The sequence below is a fragment of the Salminus brasiliensis genome, chromosome 4 (assembly GCF_030463535.1).
Source record: "Salminus brasiliensis chromosome 4, fSalBra1.hap2, whole genome shotgun sequence".
In the NCBI taxonomy this organism is placed as follows: Eukaryota; Metazoa; Chordata; class Actinopteri; order Characiformes; family Bryconidae; genus Salminus; species Salminus brasiliensis.
Window position 1 is genome coordinate 27,098,876 of NC_132881.1, and position 17,237 is coordinate 27,116,112.

Genomic DNA, 17,237 nt, shown 5'->3' on the forward strand with positions numbered 1-17,237 from the left:
GTAGAACCCAATGGGACCCAAGCTCACAAAAAATTTATCAGTTTCCAGGATGGGAATGAGCCTGTTCTTAATGTTGGTTGCACTGAGAGGAAAATGAAGTCTAGCCCTAGATTTCATGTTAGGAAAGGAACGTTTGGATCTGTTAGTTTAACCAGATTTACGGTTACTCGCAATAAACAAAACCCGCACACAAGCACACTGAACTGCTTTAAAAAGCTTTATTTCACCCAAATCTCACAGAAGCGCCCTGTCTGAATTCACTGTGCCTTTAAAAAAAACAAAAAACAAAACAAACAAACAAAACTCTGAATAGGTAGACTTTCACAGAGACGTATTTAACATTCTAGCATGGTACGTAAACTCAAAAAAATGAGCTAACAAAAATGTGCTAAAAAATAGGCTGCTCTATAGTTAAATGCATTCTATAATTGTCTATAGAAAGAAACATAATTCAAGGGCTATCCATAGTGTCTTAAATTTAACAATACCGCTGGTTAAAAAATAATAATAATAATAAAACAAAAAAACAGAAAACCAGACTCCTCACTGGCAGCCTGTTACTATCAATAATTCCAGTATTATAATTTTGGTCTTTCATATAAATTTCCATATACATATCTACTGTTAAAAAAAAAAGGCATCTATCTCAAAGATTAAAATAGGCATAAAAAGATTCAAGTTTGGCGTCGGTAATGCTGTGTAGTAATGAGGCTGTTTGGTCTGTTGGCTCTGTGTTAAACACACATTGACACGAGTGTGCATGAGTGTGTTTTTCAGTGTGCGCACACTCGATTCGGAGAGAGGTTGAGTGCGTGAGGGGTGGGGGACCTGATGTGGCAGCTCCATGGAGCTCTACAGTCTTCACATACTTCCCTGATTAGACATAAACACACACACACACACACACACACACACACACACACACACACAAAACACACACAGTGCTTTCAGTTTTGGAAAACAGTCACAACGACGTCAATACCACTGAATCATGAGTAGAGGGAGGGCAGATAGGCAGGCCATGGAGGGAAGGTAGGGAGGGAGGGAAGAAGGGCAGTCTCACCAGCTCTATACCTCTGCTGCCTTTTTTGAGCTCTTCTTAGGGCCCTTACTGGCCGCCCTGTTAGAGGCGTTCTTGGTCCCAGGTTTGCGGCCACGTTTGGTTGGGTTTTTGGGCAGAGGGGCTTGAGAGGTGCTGGACAGCTCCTTGGCAGGCTCTGCTGAAGCCTGCAGGTCTGAGTCGTCATGCTCTTGACAGCAGAGTTGACTTGTGATGGGGTGTGGTCGTAACGCACCTTCCTCGTGGGCCTTACAGAAGGAGTTGGGACACTGCTGGCAAAAGGCATCAGAAGGCTTCCCGCACACATCACAGTGGTGCCAGGGGCAGTCCCAGCGACCTGCCTCAGCAGATGACAAAATCAGTTACGTTGTACTACAGCGAAGAGCTGCCCTATCATTCAAAACGCCATTAGAATTCCATTAGTTCCATCACACACACAAACACACGAAAATGCCCCTTACCGAATGGTCTCTTGGTACGATCTAGGCAGGACAGGTGGTAGGCTTTGGTGCAGCCCTTCTTATCACACAGAACCAGCTGTCCTCCATCCCCACAACGGAAACACTCGTCCTCCGATTGCTTCTTCCCTTCGCTCCGAGCACGCCGTTTCCGAGGCTTCTTTTTCTGTGGCTTGGCTTTGGACTCCGAAGTTGGAGTAATCTGCAGTAAAGGGATTAGATACTCAACCTTAAGGTCTCATCTGTAGCTTTGTTTCCAAAACAAAGGTATTTAAACAATTTTGAAAAGTATTGCCAAGGCTTGTCAGAGATGGACTCACCTTGGGTCTGTCCCCTAAAAAGCCGCTGCAGTTGGGTGCTCCACAGCGACACACGGTTTTCTCATTTCCCAGACAATCCAAATTGTAGTTAAAGGTCAACTCTGTACCTGCATACAGCACAAGACAAACATATCTTCAGCTAAACCTAAGCAACACTCTTCCTAACAGATCTTATATTACCTGAACACAATTCTATACAAATCTAATATCAGCAGAAATGTCCCGATCAAGATCCCCAGATCAGAGTCTCTCCGAGTCAACACTGACTGTCGACAGATAGTGATCTGATCTTTGTGTTTCTGTAAATAAATAAATACAGCCCCTCAATTTAGGTAAGCTGTGCTAATTCACGCTAGTGTCCACGTGGGGCAGTGGTGGCTCAGCGGTTAGAGCTTTGGGCTATAGGTGACAGGGTTGTGGGTTCGATACCCGGGCTTTGCAAGCTGCCACTGTTTGGCCCTTGAGCAAGGCCCTTCACCCTCTCTTCTCCCCGGGCGCAGGATTTGGCTGCCCATCGCTCTGGGTGTGTGTGCTCACTGGCCCTAGTTCACTAGTGTGCGCGTGTTCACTATCTTACAGTCCAGTACACCACCACCAGACACACCAACTATTCAGCTCTCAGTCCCTTTACAACTCTGCAGATCACTTACTTTGTATGTGGATTAGCATTAGCCACCTTCTAGGTTCTGAATGTACTGTTCAGAGCAGTTTTAGAATCAAAGAAATGAGTGTGGTTCTTTTGCTGGTAGAACAGAGACTTTCCACCATAGTCTGGTTTCTAAATAGGCAGCTTTTAGCAGTGCGGACAAAAACAGCTAACCACCCAACACACTCTACCTGCTGATCTCTAATTTACGGCGAGGCTCTGTGCCATTACATTTCTCTGTGGTGTTGTAAAGGAGCCCAGCGGACATCAAACCTAAGGATCGGAACCTTAAAAGCCGATACTCAATACATTCAAAATGCCTGGATCGGATCGGGATATCCCCAAATGTCAGTGCTAGACATGTGTTGATATTAAATAAGGTAAATGGCAATATTACTGTGAAAACATAAAAACACGATCACTGCACTTCAGTCAAAACTAGCTGCTATTTCTACAACAGCTTTTTAGAAAGTGCCAACCAAATATTTTTCCTTAAACAAAATCCCTAGAAATACTTCCAATTAATATAAATAAAGACAATTCTGAATGCTACATGTGTGCATGTACTCTCTAAAATTGACCTTTCCCCTTTTCTATCAGTACTGAGCATAACAGACTGTCCAGCTAGCAGAAATTTGAAATGCTCAGTGCTCTTCTCTAAGCATACCTGTCGGGATGTCACAAACAGCAAACAGGCCCACTCGAGTATCTCCATTCACAGTCCACTTCTGAGTCTCACAGTTGGGCTGGCAGCTGTGATTCATGAAGCGAGAGTAATTCCCTTTAGGTCCTGCATCTATGATCCGGTCCTGTACACAGACACCAAAATAAATACAGGTAATGTTTAATATAGATAAAGACATTATTATACAAACCTGGCTTAAAATCAATTTGTTGTGGGATGTACGGTTTAAGATAAATAACAATGCTTCAGTGAATGTAATTTTCCTGGCATTTGATAAATTGATCAAATGGACTGCATTCAATTCAATAACCCAGGACAAGCAATTGTGTTTGTGATGAATTATAGTAATTCCAGTTGAAAAATTGCTGGGATCCGCAATCAAAATTAGAAAAGTATATTGTGATGTAATTTATCAGAAAAATGGTCAATATCATAGCAATTAATAGACTTCATTAAGCGCCATAATTATTTTATTGATTAGTTCAATATTAAGTTCTATCCGAAGTGATAAGGTAATCAGAGGTAAGACACTGGTGGGGCTGTAAATGAACATATTTCCGAAAACATGCTTGTAGTATTTAGTACTGTAGTGCCACAGGAGGCTGTTCAGCGGCACTCCCAATCAAATACTGTCCATCTAGCTCTACTGCACTTTCCAGTCACTGAACAGACTGCAATCAGTGCAGGAAGAGCAATCAAATACACTACAAAATAATTCCTGAACTAAATGATGACCCATCAGCTAGATAGAAATCAAATACACATGAAAGAAATGGAGACGACTAGGTCCTTATGAAAAAGACCCGATACATTCAAAAAAAATGTTCTCTGTGCAGTGGAACAAGGACAGTCACGTGAGACATGCACGCCCCCAAATCAGGCTGCAGTGTTTACCTTGTCAATGGTAAGCATGTAGAAATGAGTGATGTCATTCTCCTGGGCATATCTGATCCTGGCTCTGCACTCCTCCTCATCGATCAGCTCTCCTACATACTCGTTCACAAACTCACCCTGAGAGATCAATACAAGGGTCAATCAAATAGTAGACATTTTTCCTGACGCACTCAAAACAATCTTATATGTCATATACATGCGGGCTGAAGCAGCTGTGCTATTGTTATTACCATACTTATATATAGTTCAAACACAAGTTCCAGAAAATTATATATAAAATAATAATAATAATAAAAAAAAAATAATAAAAGAAATATATATATATATATAATTAGGCTCCAACCTTCTTGATGTCTCTTAGAGTTAAGAGACCCCAGCCCTTGCCAGCTGTACGAACGGTCTTGGTCTCTGGGTAGAGGCGTTTTGTGAAGTCCTGGTTCATGCAGCGCTCTCCAGCTGGACACACCTGAGGGTGGCACTCGTACAGAAGCATACGGTTCAGGCACTCTGACTCAAAGCTACAAGGACGCTCATCTGTGGGTTTACAGTTGCACTTTGGGATCTCAGAGATATCCGCGGTGTAGATCTGGACTCGTCCACATGGTTTGTTGATCTGGTAAAAACAGGTTGGGCAACACATGAATAAAATCAGACACGTCTGAACCGAATTTGTTGGAAGATTAAAAACACCACATGAAAAGTTTGTTGGTACCTTGATGTATTTATATGGTGGTGGTTTCTTGTTGTTCTCATGGGCCTCTTTAGCTTCTCTCTCCATCTTTATCTGTTTAAATCGAGCCTCAGCCTCCAAAAGAGCTAAAAGTCATGATTGTAAGGGAACAGTGAAGCACACACAGACATTAATGATGTTCTAGCTAGAAAAAAATAGCTGAAACCAATAAACTGAAGAAAAAAAAAACAAAATTAATTTCACATAAATTCCCTGAATTGCTGAATTAACCAACACACATTTGCTTTTATTGGTTTTGAACTGGATCCAAGTGGTTCAAATAATCCAGTGACTGGCAAGACAGATTCTGTGTAAGCTAGGTAAACCTCACTGCAAACATGTCTTTGCTGGCTGACTACATCTGGGCTAAAGGGTGGGGGACGACTTACCAGTCTTAAAGACTTTCCCAATTCCATTCCTCTGGTGCCTGCTCCCCCGGTCTCCTTCTATATAAGGGAACACACGGCCCTGATGGGTCCAGAAGTAGTCCTTTGACCCAAAGAAGTAAACAGGGAACTCTCCGATCTCATGCCGCAGGTGCTGGATATTTGTGGGGATATTTCTGGGATGACGGATCTCAGCTGGCCACCACCTAGAAAGTTAGAGTGGGTCTAATTAACGCATATTTAAGATCATTTATTATATATGCATCGTACGAAAACCTTGCATTTCCAAAATGACAAATGAACAGTAGAAAACACCAAAACAAAAAAACCCTCTTACTCGGCCTTATTACAAGGCCTGAGAGTACATCTATTGTTATATTAATCATAATATTCTACCATTGTAAATAACAACTGCCAGATTAAATTTATTTCAGTTAACTGCATATTTATTGGTAGAAGGACATGATTTCATATTTAGTGCAGGATGAGACTTGCCTGTAGTTGCCCAGTTTGACCCAGATGATGTCCCTATACTTGGGCTTCTTTCCCGAACGGCAGTCGTTACAGAACCAACTACCATCAGGCATGGCAATATTCAGGCAGTCAGGATGAAAAGCAGCCGGACACGACTCGCAGCACAGCAGACGACCACCTACAACACATGAACACACACACACACACCCCGTACATATAAGTCACTGCATAACCAAGGTCTTAAATCTATTACTTCTGACTACTATTCACCCACTGACAGTCAAATGTCCTATGTAAACATTCTTCTCACCCTTGGAGCAGATAAAACACCAGCTGACGTTGACATGTGAGTGATGGCTGTAGCCCTTCTTAGGGTTGAAGTGATTAGTACACACTATTGCTGTAGAGGTCAGCATCTCACTTCCGGCAGCTATGCACAGGTCTCCAGCATGATAGGCCACTGGGCAGCGCAGACAACGAATCATCTTTCCTAAAATGCAACAATAAAGAAACAAAAACAAACTATTGGCTTGTTGAAGAACAATACGAAGCAAAGAACATTTTACATTGGGAAAACACATCTATGAATGCAAGGAGAGAAAAGGGAGGAGGAATAGGAGGAGTCAGGGTGCTACCTTTGGTGGCTTTTGCAGTGCCACGGCTGCTGTAGTGACAACTGAGACAAGTGTGCAGCGGACAGCGGAACCCTCTGTTTTCAAACACCGTCAAGGCACTCAACCGCAAACACGCCTCATGGTAGTATCTTCCACAGTGCAGAACACTGCAGCGTTTCACCTCCCCTTCAGACTGCTTACAGGTAAAACATGCGTGCACTCCTGAGAAAGAAAAGAAGAGACATTTAGAAAATTAAATGTATTTAGAACATCTCAGATAACAAACGCATCCTCGATGTGATATCTGAGCGTGCAAAGGCTGTCGATCTTGCTTACCTGTCCTGCAGGCAGCACAGAGCACCTTGTCCATTGGCTGGTCCAAACCCAAACACTGCAGGTGGTATGTAGCATAGCATTGTCCCTCACACGTCACCAAGTCCTCACTCGTCTTTTCACAAATCTACACACACACGGATTATCAAAAAAATGCCTGCACAGAACACCACCAAAACACATAATAGATCAAGATACAGCACGCACACATGCACACACACTAACCTGGCACACACTCTCTTTTTTAGCACTGGTCTTCTTGATAGTATGGGCTTCATCTGTACTGTCACTGGGAGAATCTGGTCGGTCCTCACACAAAGCCTAAACCACATTTCAGAAAACAATAGACATAAGTGATAGGTCTGGGTACCCGTTGCCAAATGACTCATTGAGAAGAAAACAGCCTCTGTAGCTAATCAAACAAAACATTTTTGTGAAACTCCTAAGCAATTACTTAAAAATAAAATACAAAAATATATAGACTTTACAAACCTTGTCCTAACGTTAATCAACTTCCTCTAGCAACTGTTTAAAGATGTGAAAGCGAAAGTAATCAATGCTCACAAACGAGGAGAATGAGAAGAATCAAATCAGATTGCGGTTTCTATAGAAATGTTAAGAAACGGAACTTCAGGTGAACTGAAGACTGCTCAGATGCTTGGCTTGACTGCCAAGAACCTGAATAAACATTTATTTGAGTCAAGTAGGCTTGGTAATACACTATACCGCAGGAGTTCAAAATGCTGGCGGCATCTGAAAATAAGGACGGTATTCGTAAGTTATATGTCAAGTACACGGTCAATTAAAGCCATTTCCCTCGTTCCATTAAAGAAAGCCACATGGTGTGGCTGTGAGTGCTCTCAGGGTGTGACCGGGGGTAGCAGGGGTGGAAGAAGTAGAGAAAAAAAAAAAAAAAGAAAAAAAAAAAAAAAGAGAATACTGCCCAACTCTATCTGTCAAAGGGCTGTGCATGTTTGCTTCCATAAACATTTTTTACAGAAATGACGGATTCATTTCAAGAAAACTGGCACTTACGGTTGCAGGTGAAGTTAAGTATGAAGGATGCTACAGATGAATTAATAAATATAAAAATAAATGCTGTGTACTAAAGAATTCCAAATATAACCACAATCAGCAATGGGAACTGTGTTCCATTTATAAAAAAACAACAAAAAACACCCTGCTAACTGTGAAGCATGGGGGTGGAAAGGGAGATTGCATTGCATTAGGATACAATGTTTCATTTGACTAGCTACAGAGGCTGGGTTTACTACTATTTACTAACAAAAGGCAAAACAAGGTAAGGGTGCCCAAACTTTCCATTAAACTGCAATTTTAGTATTACTATTTTATAGTAACAAACTTTGTGCACAGTAAGCCCTCATATAATGTTTCTTTTTGTAGAAATAATAACAGTATAGAAATAAAAATCTATACTGGAACAACTATGACACATAAGGATATTCTGTTATTTAAAAGCTACAGTGTAGCAGCATGTTCTTTTTGTGCCACTGAAACATGAACACAGGTCTTAATAGTTCAGTACCTATTATCTAGTGGCTTAATGAGTCATCTGGACCACAGTGGAATTTTTAGTTAGAAACATAGAAACCTGGTTTAATTTCAAGAAAACCTGCTTATGCTGTGCTTGTTTGCCAATACTCAGGACAATGAAGACAAATATACCTCTAGCTCTAACTGCGTTGATGGGCGGCGCTTCTTGGAAGAGGCAGTACGTAATTGGTTCCCATCCTTCTTCCTCTTTCTGACACGTTTCGCTTTGACTGGAGGCTCCTCTCCTGACACAAAAGAAGAGATGCAGGAGATCAGAAACATTGTTTTAAAAATACCACAAAAAACAAAAGCCAGTCTACCTTTACTGCACTGCCGGGCTTATTTACCTGAGACTGAGGTTTTGAATCCCTTTCTTTTCTCTATGGAAGAATTCTGTTTCTTTCTCCTTTTTATGCTGTCAACTGGCTCAGTAGTCTGTGCCTTTTAGAAACAAAGAGGAAAAATTAGCAGGAGCATCAACTTTTAAATCTACGGAGGAGTCTTCTACCTGAATAGTCTGTAAAATGACACTGATTACAATGCGTCCATTTGGATTTTAAATGCACAGTGAAATATAAACCCAACTACAGCTGCAGAGACCGGTATACCTTTTCAGTCTTGCGTGGCTTTATGCCCTCCCCCAGCTTGGCTTTCTTCTTAGGATGGGCCGGCTCCGGCTCCTCCTCCTCCTCCTCCTCCTCCTCTTCTCCTTCATCGATCATCTCTAGTGCACGCTTTAAGGCCTTTTTCCTTCCTGTATGATGGACAGAAATGTGTTACATTTCACACTTATTACTTCAGCCCAAAACATTCACCTTGAAATATTAAGGCAATTTTTTTGTGGGAATAATTACAAGCTCACCTCTAGGGCCAGCATCTGCAATGTTGTTTCTAGGTTTTCTCCTCATCTTGCCCATCTTTCCATCTTGAGACAAAAGTAAATTGGTCATAAAGGCAGAAAAGTAATTTCACTAAAATATCTGGTCACAATATATATTAAGTAATGTAGAGTGCACAAAGGTCCACAACTTTAATGTGCAGTATACATGTGTGTACTGAAGTATACAAGGGAAGCTAGATGACTCACCCATTACTATTGACTTTGCTAGTTCTGTACTCAGATTTTCAGCAATACTCGCAGCTGCCTTAACTTTCTTCCTTTTTAGAGAGTTTGGTGCAGCTGGAAACTTCTGCCTGAGTTTTCTCTGTTTCTTCTGAGGTGCGTTTAACTGAGGGTCAATGTCAGCAAAGAGGACATCCTGTACATGGACACAAGTTCATGCAATTAAAACCAAAAGTTATCTACATTATAGCATCATTTTGTAGAAAAGAAATAGATTCACACCTGTTTCAGCAATGACTTTTTAGTCAGTGTTCCAGATTTTGTCTTTCTTTCAGGCTTATATGAGGCAACGGCGATATCCTGAAATGCAAACCACAGACAACATGAGGCAGGCCAGACAGAACAAAAAGTAAATTTGATGATACACACTACTAACTCTACTAACCTGTACAGTAGAGTCAGCGTGAGGGAGAACAACAGGGACAAAAACTTTCTTTCTCCTCTTCACAGAAGTGTTGGGACGATTACGGCGCGCCTTCTTGGCTGGTGCTTTACGTGCTTTAGTGGCAAGGGGCATTTTCCCTGCTGAAGTGCTACTGTCGGAGGGACAGGGGAACGGAATAGGGCTGCTGGGAGTCTGTACAGTGATGGGGCTAGACTGAGTGGAGTCTGGGGGAGTAAGGTTGGCTGTCTCTGGAAATTTTCCATGACTCTGCTCTTCACGTTGCTGCTGCAGCACTTGCAGCATGTGAGAGTTGAACTGTGGCTGATTGCCCTCATATGCAAAGCTGAACTTGGTCAATCGCTCCTCTACTGGTAAAGTTACAGCTTCTGTTGCCTGGGATATGCCCATCTCCCATGGAACCCGCAGCTTACGTGGGATTGACTGCTAAAAAGAAGATTTCAAGGATAAAAACTCAATACATCTGCTTCATGCTAGGTTAACAGGTGTTAATATAATCAGTCACAGCATCCTGTATGCAATGCGATGAGCGAAAAGTGGTACCTTCTTGCCATCCGACTGGGGACTGGTTTGTTTGTTGCCAAGGCAGAGCTTCTGGAACTGCTCCTTTTCTGTAAATATGACCATATTCTTGCCAGCAATGTACCCTCTCTCTGGAGCGTCACTAAAATACTGTATATGGTACAATAACCCCGTCCTGCTGTTTGCTGCTAGAGAAGAAACAAACACTACGTCATCAAGGCCATCCTAAACTAACAACTGCTATTTATTAATGATGCCATCACACTGGGTGTGCCAGCATTTACCTTTCTGTCTGAAGTGAAGGTTAGTCTCTGGGTCTGTAGTGACTATACATGGCCACCAGGGGTATCCAGACACTTTAGTCCAGACAACATCACCCACAGAAAACTGCACAGGAGGCTCCTGTTGTGAAAGTGCCTCTTCTACATCATCCACAACCTCCATGTGAGCGTTGTTCTCAGACATGAGCTGCCACACAGGAGAAAGGGGGGGGGGGGTTACTTTCACTCAGCACTTATATACCTAGTTTTATACTCTTGACTAATAGTTAGCTGTTTTAAGTGTAGTATTATCTCCACTAAAAACCATTTCAGCTTGTACTTGTCATTTTCTAACCATCATTACTATTGATATGTTGTATTTTGTTCTCTAATGCACTTTCACAGTTCTTGATTATTATTATTATTTTTTAAATAAAACAATACATCCTTTAAACAGCTACAATTACAATATTACATTTTTCAGCTGCATTTTAAAACTGCCAGCATTAATATAAGGCATGGTTGTTGTATGGTGTATATTCAACTATACAGATATCTATGTTAATATAGGATGTGCCTGGATTTGGAGATGAGTGGTGCCTTACATGAATGGAACAATATAAAATTGTTTCGTATTGGGAAATTTGAATACAATTCTTACTCAGACTCTAACAGCTAAAATGGTCCAACTGTCCATCCATAATAAAAGTTAAAATTGAAATAATAATAATAATAAATAAATAAATAAAATAATAATAAATAAAATAATCAAAATTGAAAATTGAAAACAATTGGAAAACAAAGCCGTACCACAGCAGGCAACGGAGATACACAGGCAGGTACATCAGTGTCAGTCACGTCATGGGACTCAGAAGGTAGAACATCTGTGTCTGGGGCGAGGTTGTGCGATTCTGTGGCCTGGTCACATGGCTTGATGGTAGCGTGCATGAAAGAGGATCTCTCTGGGACAATAGCAGCAGCTGTAATTGGGTGCCTTCTGTTCAGTGGCGTTCTCTTCTTCATGGGTCCCCTCTTCCTCTTCCTCCCTTCTTTACTATCATTTGGAGAGTCCAGAATAACCTCTGGTAGGCTCAAAGGTGCGTTTGCCTCCTCTGCCCCTTCTTCTCCGTAGCTCACTTCATACCGGCTTGGTGGCGGCGACTTTCCATTGGTCAAATGTTTGGTTATTTTGAGGGTGAGCTCTGGGGAGGATTCAGCTTTCCTCTGGGGACTGCCATGCTGAGAACCAGCATCTACCCCTTTAAGAAATGGAGGTGCAGCAGGGGAAGCACAGAGCTTTTGCATTTTATCCTGGTCGCCATTTAACAAGCGAGACGTCAGATCCTTCAGACGCTCATGAGTGTGGTCATGGCCGTGCGTGTGGTTGTGGTTACTCATCTTCTGCAGAACACCTTCCTGGGGGGTGGCAGCCAGCTGCGTAGCTGCTTTGTCCAAAAGAAGAGCGGGATCTGTGCTTCCATCACCACGTCCCTTACAACCACCTGGTGAACCGGAGAGCTGCTTCATACTGGTGGGGTTCTTTGGCTCAGGCATTGCAGGCAGAGACCTCCCCTTACTGTCCATCACTCCCAATCAGGGGGCCTGTTGAGAATTGAAACGCAAACCGAAAAAATTAAAGAGCACTTTCTGATCCTGCACAACTGTTCCACATTTCAGTCAGAGAGGTCGGACCAAAACACTTCAAATTCAACATCAATTTATGACTTTTCCAAAACAGCGTCCGCTAACTCTAGCACTAGTTTTTCACTATTCCCTGCTTCAACACACCAGATACAGCCCATCTCAAGTCCTTTATGAGACAGCTTAAGTGTGCTGGGGAAGGGAATAGCGGCAATAAACCAAGCAAACCAAAAAAAATTAAAAGTATGTAGCAATTTAGTGTATTCATATTTTACATATTTAACATTTTAGGCAAATATATATTTACAAATGCATAGTTTTACTCTTTTATACAAAAAAAATCTTTAAAAAAAGGCAAAGGCATGCTCAGATCTCAGAATTAACACCCGTTCAGAGAAAAGCCAAAGCAGTGCATTAACACAGCTGCACCTGTAGCGACTGCAGAAGACCGAGAGCCCGGACTCTCCGGACGGTGAGGACGTCCTAACAATCATACACTGTTGGCTGTTCCAAATCACAGACACAGTTTAGTAACCCCCAGCCCATGTCAAACGAAATGGGCTTTGCTCTACATAAAAATGGCTACCCTCTTAAGTTTGCAGTGAGTGGGTGGCCGGCTAGTGCGCTGCTGAATGAGATCATGGTTTAATGTGCTGTTGGTGTGCAGGCTGCTTTCTAACTCACTCCTGTTAGTCAGGTACACAGATCTCAGAGCCGGGATATATAAAAACACATAAAAAGCAGACGACTAATCATTCATATTTTCATATTAAAAAGATGGATTGCATGTTAACGTTACAGAAATCCTGCATCCATGTTTAGGACAAAGTCACCTTGTGCGTAATAGCGCATATGGTATGCTAAACAAAATCATTGAAAGAAAAAAAAAAAACCCAAAGCGTTAAAAAAAAACAAAGACAAAACACACATCCTAGCTAGTACTAGCTAGCTACCTCAGTCCTGGACGAAGCCAACAAGCTAGCTAACTCATTGTCATTCAAGATGGGCAATCTCAGAGTGTCCCCCTCGTTAGCTGTGTGTGAGATGCCTATTGATCAGAAAGCGATCTGTGAGGAAAACAGCACCTCAGTAATAGCTTTAATGGAGCTTCCCTAATGGACCACTTAGCACTAATTACTTAAACGATTTCTGAAAGTACACGACTTCAAATAAATAAATAAATAAAATAAATAAATATTCGAAGATGGGCGTTAGTTACTTCGTTAGCTAGCTAGATAACTAACTTGTCCCAGACTGGATCGCAGCAGTCTTTAGATTATCCAGCGCTACTTATCTAATATAAATAATTACACTCACAAAGGCTTCAGCTTAAGCTACATGTTATTAGCCAAGACTGTAACGGGACCACAATAGCAGCACAAATCACAGAAAACACGTTAGCCATCAGGCTAAAATGGAACCTGGCTAACAGCTAAGCTGCAGCTAGCTAACTAGCCTCCACATCAATAAAATATTAGACACCGCTGTGGTTTAATGCAAAGCACGACTCCAAGGTTAGCGACATCACAGCCTTCAACTGCGAAAAGAGAGCGAAATATAAGGAGCTGTGGACCCGCGGGAATGTCAGATCTGATTACCGCGGCTAGCTAGCTAGAGAATTTGAACCCCCTGTGTGCTGTTAGACTGGAGAACCCATACAAGAGAGCAGCTAGCCTGTTAGCCTAGCATACTACAGCTGCTCCACTGACAGGCTAGCCAGCAGCACTAGCCCTCCAAAAACGGCGCTCCCTCCCCCGTGTTCTAAAGCAGTGTTTAACAGAGCAGTATTTTCCTCATACGATACGAACATGAATCTCCAGCTGAAATGAGCCCGTTTGAAGCATTACGGCTTCTCCAACCTCTATTCATTCGAGTCAAGGCTTGCGGGAAACTCATCCCAATCAGCGCGAAAAATACTCACTCCCGATTGGTCGGCGGCAGCGGCAGAATTCACCCGGCTATTTCAAACACGGTTACACTCCACCTTCTCCACCCGCCGCAGAGCATCTTCGGGAATCCGCAAACTGAGGCGCAAAACTACCCCGTCCGCAACTCGCGCGAAACAAATACGATTCTAAGCTCGTTTGTTTTTGTTTTTCGGAAAAAGTCCGTCGCTCAGTGAAACAGGGCGGCCTGCAGGAATGAGCGAAGGAGGGCATCCTCACCATGTGACGTCCTACGAGGGAGGGCGGGCTCCACCGGGAGGTTGCCAGTTGCTCCGTTTTAAACATGGAACAGTTGATGCGACGACAACAACCCCGCCTGATTTCCGTACAGTATGTATTAGTTAGCGTTAAAATATGAAAAGGGAACACGTTTATGTAAACCTCTTCTATGTTTTTTCCCGACATACAATCACACATAAGTGTTGCTGTTAAATCTAAAAGAGCACGAAAATGGGTCACAATTTGGCAACCCGAAAATAAGCGCGCCAGAGTGTGACTGGAATGGCATTCCTGCAGAGCGGTGTTTTGAGCTGTGGCAGAGCTGTGATATATATACACACATCCTCACTGCATCCTCATCCTGCAGTTAGAAAGACATATTCCAGAGGACGAAAAGCAGATGAATATTCTATCATTTGACCATAAATGTAGGTTTCTAAATCTGTTGCCGTGTCAGGGCAAGGATTGTCTAGAGCTGGCCGCCCAGCATGATACCACACAGAACAGTATCTTCAGGAAATCAGGATATATATATATATATATGTGTGTGTATGTATATATATATATATATATATATATATGTGTGTGTATGTATATATATATATATATATATATATATATATATATATATGTATGTAGGCTACCTGCAAGCATGACAGGTGGATGAACTGGCATGTAAGATAACTGGAGTAAAGAATGGCCTTCAGGTATTTAGTAAGTTCAGCAGGCCTGTTGTGTCATCGTGGTGTATTTGGCATCATTCCTCTCAGTCTAAGCAGTCTTTCCTCTACAGGAAATGTGTTCTGTAAAACCCTATGATAAATAAATGTTGTTTCTCCTGTGTCCACTTTCTATGAATGTTACCAGAACCTCTGAATTACACCAAGAATGCCACATATAGGCAGGTTTAGGATGTGCCAGGTTGTGTGCCGGCTGCAGTAACATGTGTCAGTTAGTAACCCGACTACCATAAAATGTGCCGGAAGGTTTGCTGGCTGCTGTAAGATGTGTCGGTTGGTGTGCCAGCTGCTGTAAGATGTGGCAGTTGGGGTGCCGGCTGCTGTAAGATGTGCTGGTTGGTGTAAGGTGTTCTGGTTGGTGTGCTGGCTGTTTTAGCAGGTGCCGGTTGTTGTGCCAACAGAAGTAAGATGTGCCGGTTTGAGTGCCGGCTTCTGTGAGGTGTGCTGCTTGGTGTGCTTGTTGCTTTAGGATGTGCCGGTTGGTGCACAGACTGCTGTAAGATGTGCCGGTTTCTGTGAGATGTGCTGCTTGGTGTGCTTGCTGCTTTAGGATGTGCCGGTTTTTGTGCTGACAGCAGTAAAATGTGCCGGTTGGTGTGCCGGCTTCTGTGAGATGTGCTGCTTGGTGTGCTTGCTGCTTCATGGTGTGCCGGTTGGTGTGCCAGCTGCTTCATGGTGTGCCGGCTGCTTTAAGAAATGCCGTAGGGAATCCAAACACTAGTGCAGAATACGCAAGAAAACGTCTGAGCTCTAAGCTTGTGGTTCTGGTCGGTCACGTTCACGGTCACGGTCACACCAACAGGATCTTGAAATGGCTCCTAAGAACCTGAACCTCTCTCTCTCTCTCTCTCTCTCTCTCTCTCTCTCTCTCTCTCTCTCTCTCTCTCTCTCTCTCTCTCTCTCTCTCTCTCTCTCTCTCTCTCACCTCCACACTCTCCCTCTCCCACTCCCTCTGCTGGCCGACTGACGCTCACAGGAAGGCGGAAGTGGCCGAAGGCCTCGCAGTGCCGACAGTCTGTGAGCCCGTCGGACGGATAAGCGCAGGGAGGGAGAGCAAGGACATGGCAGACAGGATTTGGGACTATGACTTTTGTAGCTAGTTCGTAAACCGTCCAACAGCTACTCACAACAGCCCGGCTGATCGTCGTTTCTGATATTATTACCGTGGGACAGATCTTCCTCCTCACAGGATCACAATGGCTTTGATTTTGTTCTCCAGATCTCGGACTCCGCTGATGAAATCTCACAACGTTAGATCCTTAAAGAACGAGCTCAGAAAAGGTAATGGCCTCTTACCCTGTGTTTGTGTGACTGCATGTAGCTCATATGTCGCTTCTGTGCTGTTCATCAGGACTGGAGCAGCTAGCTGATGTGCTGCTCTACACAGTCCCGTTAGGAGGTCTTATTGGCCTTGTTATTCTCAAAGCGTTGCCTGCCGGTCTGTCAGTGTGTCCGATGTGAGAGCCAGCAACGTTAGGACACAGTCAGCCGGCAAACACCAGCCTGGGGCATTTCACTTGGACCAGAAAGAGCTGAAAAGCTATTTTTGCCGAATAAACGAAGCCGACTGTTTTTCGATTAGCTACACATGAACGAAGTAGACGCACTTAGCTAGCTAACGTTGATTAGCAGGCTTATAGACATCCCCCTGGATCGGACGGTTTAGCTTATGTGGTTAGCCAGCAAGCTAACTGTGGACTTTTCCACGTTGAGAAAGTTAGCTAGACGTTTCGTTTGTGAGCTCCACACCAGCAGGTCAGAACCCCGTAGATGTTACATTAGTAGATGATATTAGGGGCAGTAAAGCTTGGGTTTGTGGACAGTATGGTAACGTCAGTGACAGCAGGTGACGCTGACACGTGTTGTGTTGCTGGGTCTGTGGCTTTTGTGTGGTGGTCTAATACTGTATATAGGTGGGCAATTTCCAGAAGGCATGGATTGTCTCTTGTATCTGCTTTGTTGTTGGTTCACACACGTGTCGTTTCCACACGTTTAAAGAAACATCCATGGCACGGGATCTCTCTAACCGTCCTGCTGTGTTAAGGTTCGTCTCTTAAACGTTGTAGGGGCTGAAACATGACGCTGGAATGTCTTCGATATTTCCAAATGTTTTTTTTTTTTTACTTGACTTTTCCATGAGTCATGCTAGTCGCACTGTAATTTTGTGAGGTGCCTTGTTATTTTAGCCAGCCTGCGCACAGACAGGAGTGCTCACTGCTGCCTCATGCC

The 17,237-nt window shown here is 43.1% G+C and overlaps 2 protein-coding genes across 7 annotated transcripts in view; one reads left to right on the top strand and one right to left on the bottom strand.

Moving 5' to 3' along the window:
* Positions 1–204: 204 nt before the first annotated feature.
* nsd2 (nuclear receptor binding SET domain protein 2) lies at positions 205–13,990 on the bottom strand. Of its 2 annotated transcripts, none has more exons than XM_072677804.1 (24): positions 12,533–13,990; positions 11,273–12,064; positions 10,487–10,670; positions 10,224–10,387; positions 9,663–10,106; positions 9,500–9,577; positions 9,242–9,413; positions 9,017–9,079; positions 8,763–8,908; positions 8,502–8,595; positions 8,287–8,399; positions 6,826–6,921; positions 6,604–6,727; positions 6,289–6,489; positions 5,964–6,143; positions 5,675–5,831; positions 5,183–5,385; positions 4,776–4,879; positions 4,407–4,676; positions 4,064–4,180; positions 3,152–3,293; positions 1,839–1,945; positions 1,522–1,720; positions 205–1,397 (listed from the first exon to the last, which is right to left on the bottom strand). In XM_072677804.1, exons 2-24 carry the CDS (start codon positions 12,044–12,046, stop codon positions 1,069–1,071), a joined length of 4,461 nt encoding a protein of 1,486 aa, XP_072533905.1. In that variant the 5' UTR covers positions 12,047–12,064; positions 12,533–13,990; the 3' UTR covers positions 205–1,068. The 2 variants fall into 2 exon arrangements, with proteins under 2 accessions (XP_072533905.1, XP_072533904.1); XM_072677803.1 differs by having other exon boundaries at positions 10,224–10,390.
* A 2,005-nt stretch (positions 13,991–15,995) lies between these two features.
* letm1 (leucine zipper-EF-hand containing transmembrane protein 1) overlaps positions 15,996–17,237 on the top strand; it is a 37,875-nt gene continuing 36,633 nt past the window's right edge. For all 5 annotated transcript variants that reach the window (XM_072677812.1, XM_072677813.1, XM_072677814.1 and 2 more), the window contains exon 1: positions 15,996–16,289. In XM_072677812.1, the coding sequence (XP_072533913.1) occupies positions 16,205–16,289 (85 nt within the window). In that variant the 5' untranslated portion in view covers positions 15,996–16,204. The remainder of the gene's footprint in view (positions 16,290–17,237) is intronic.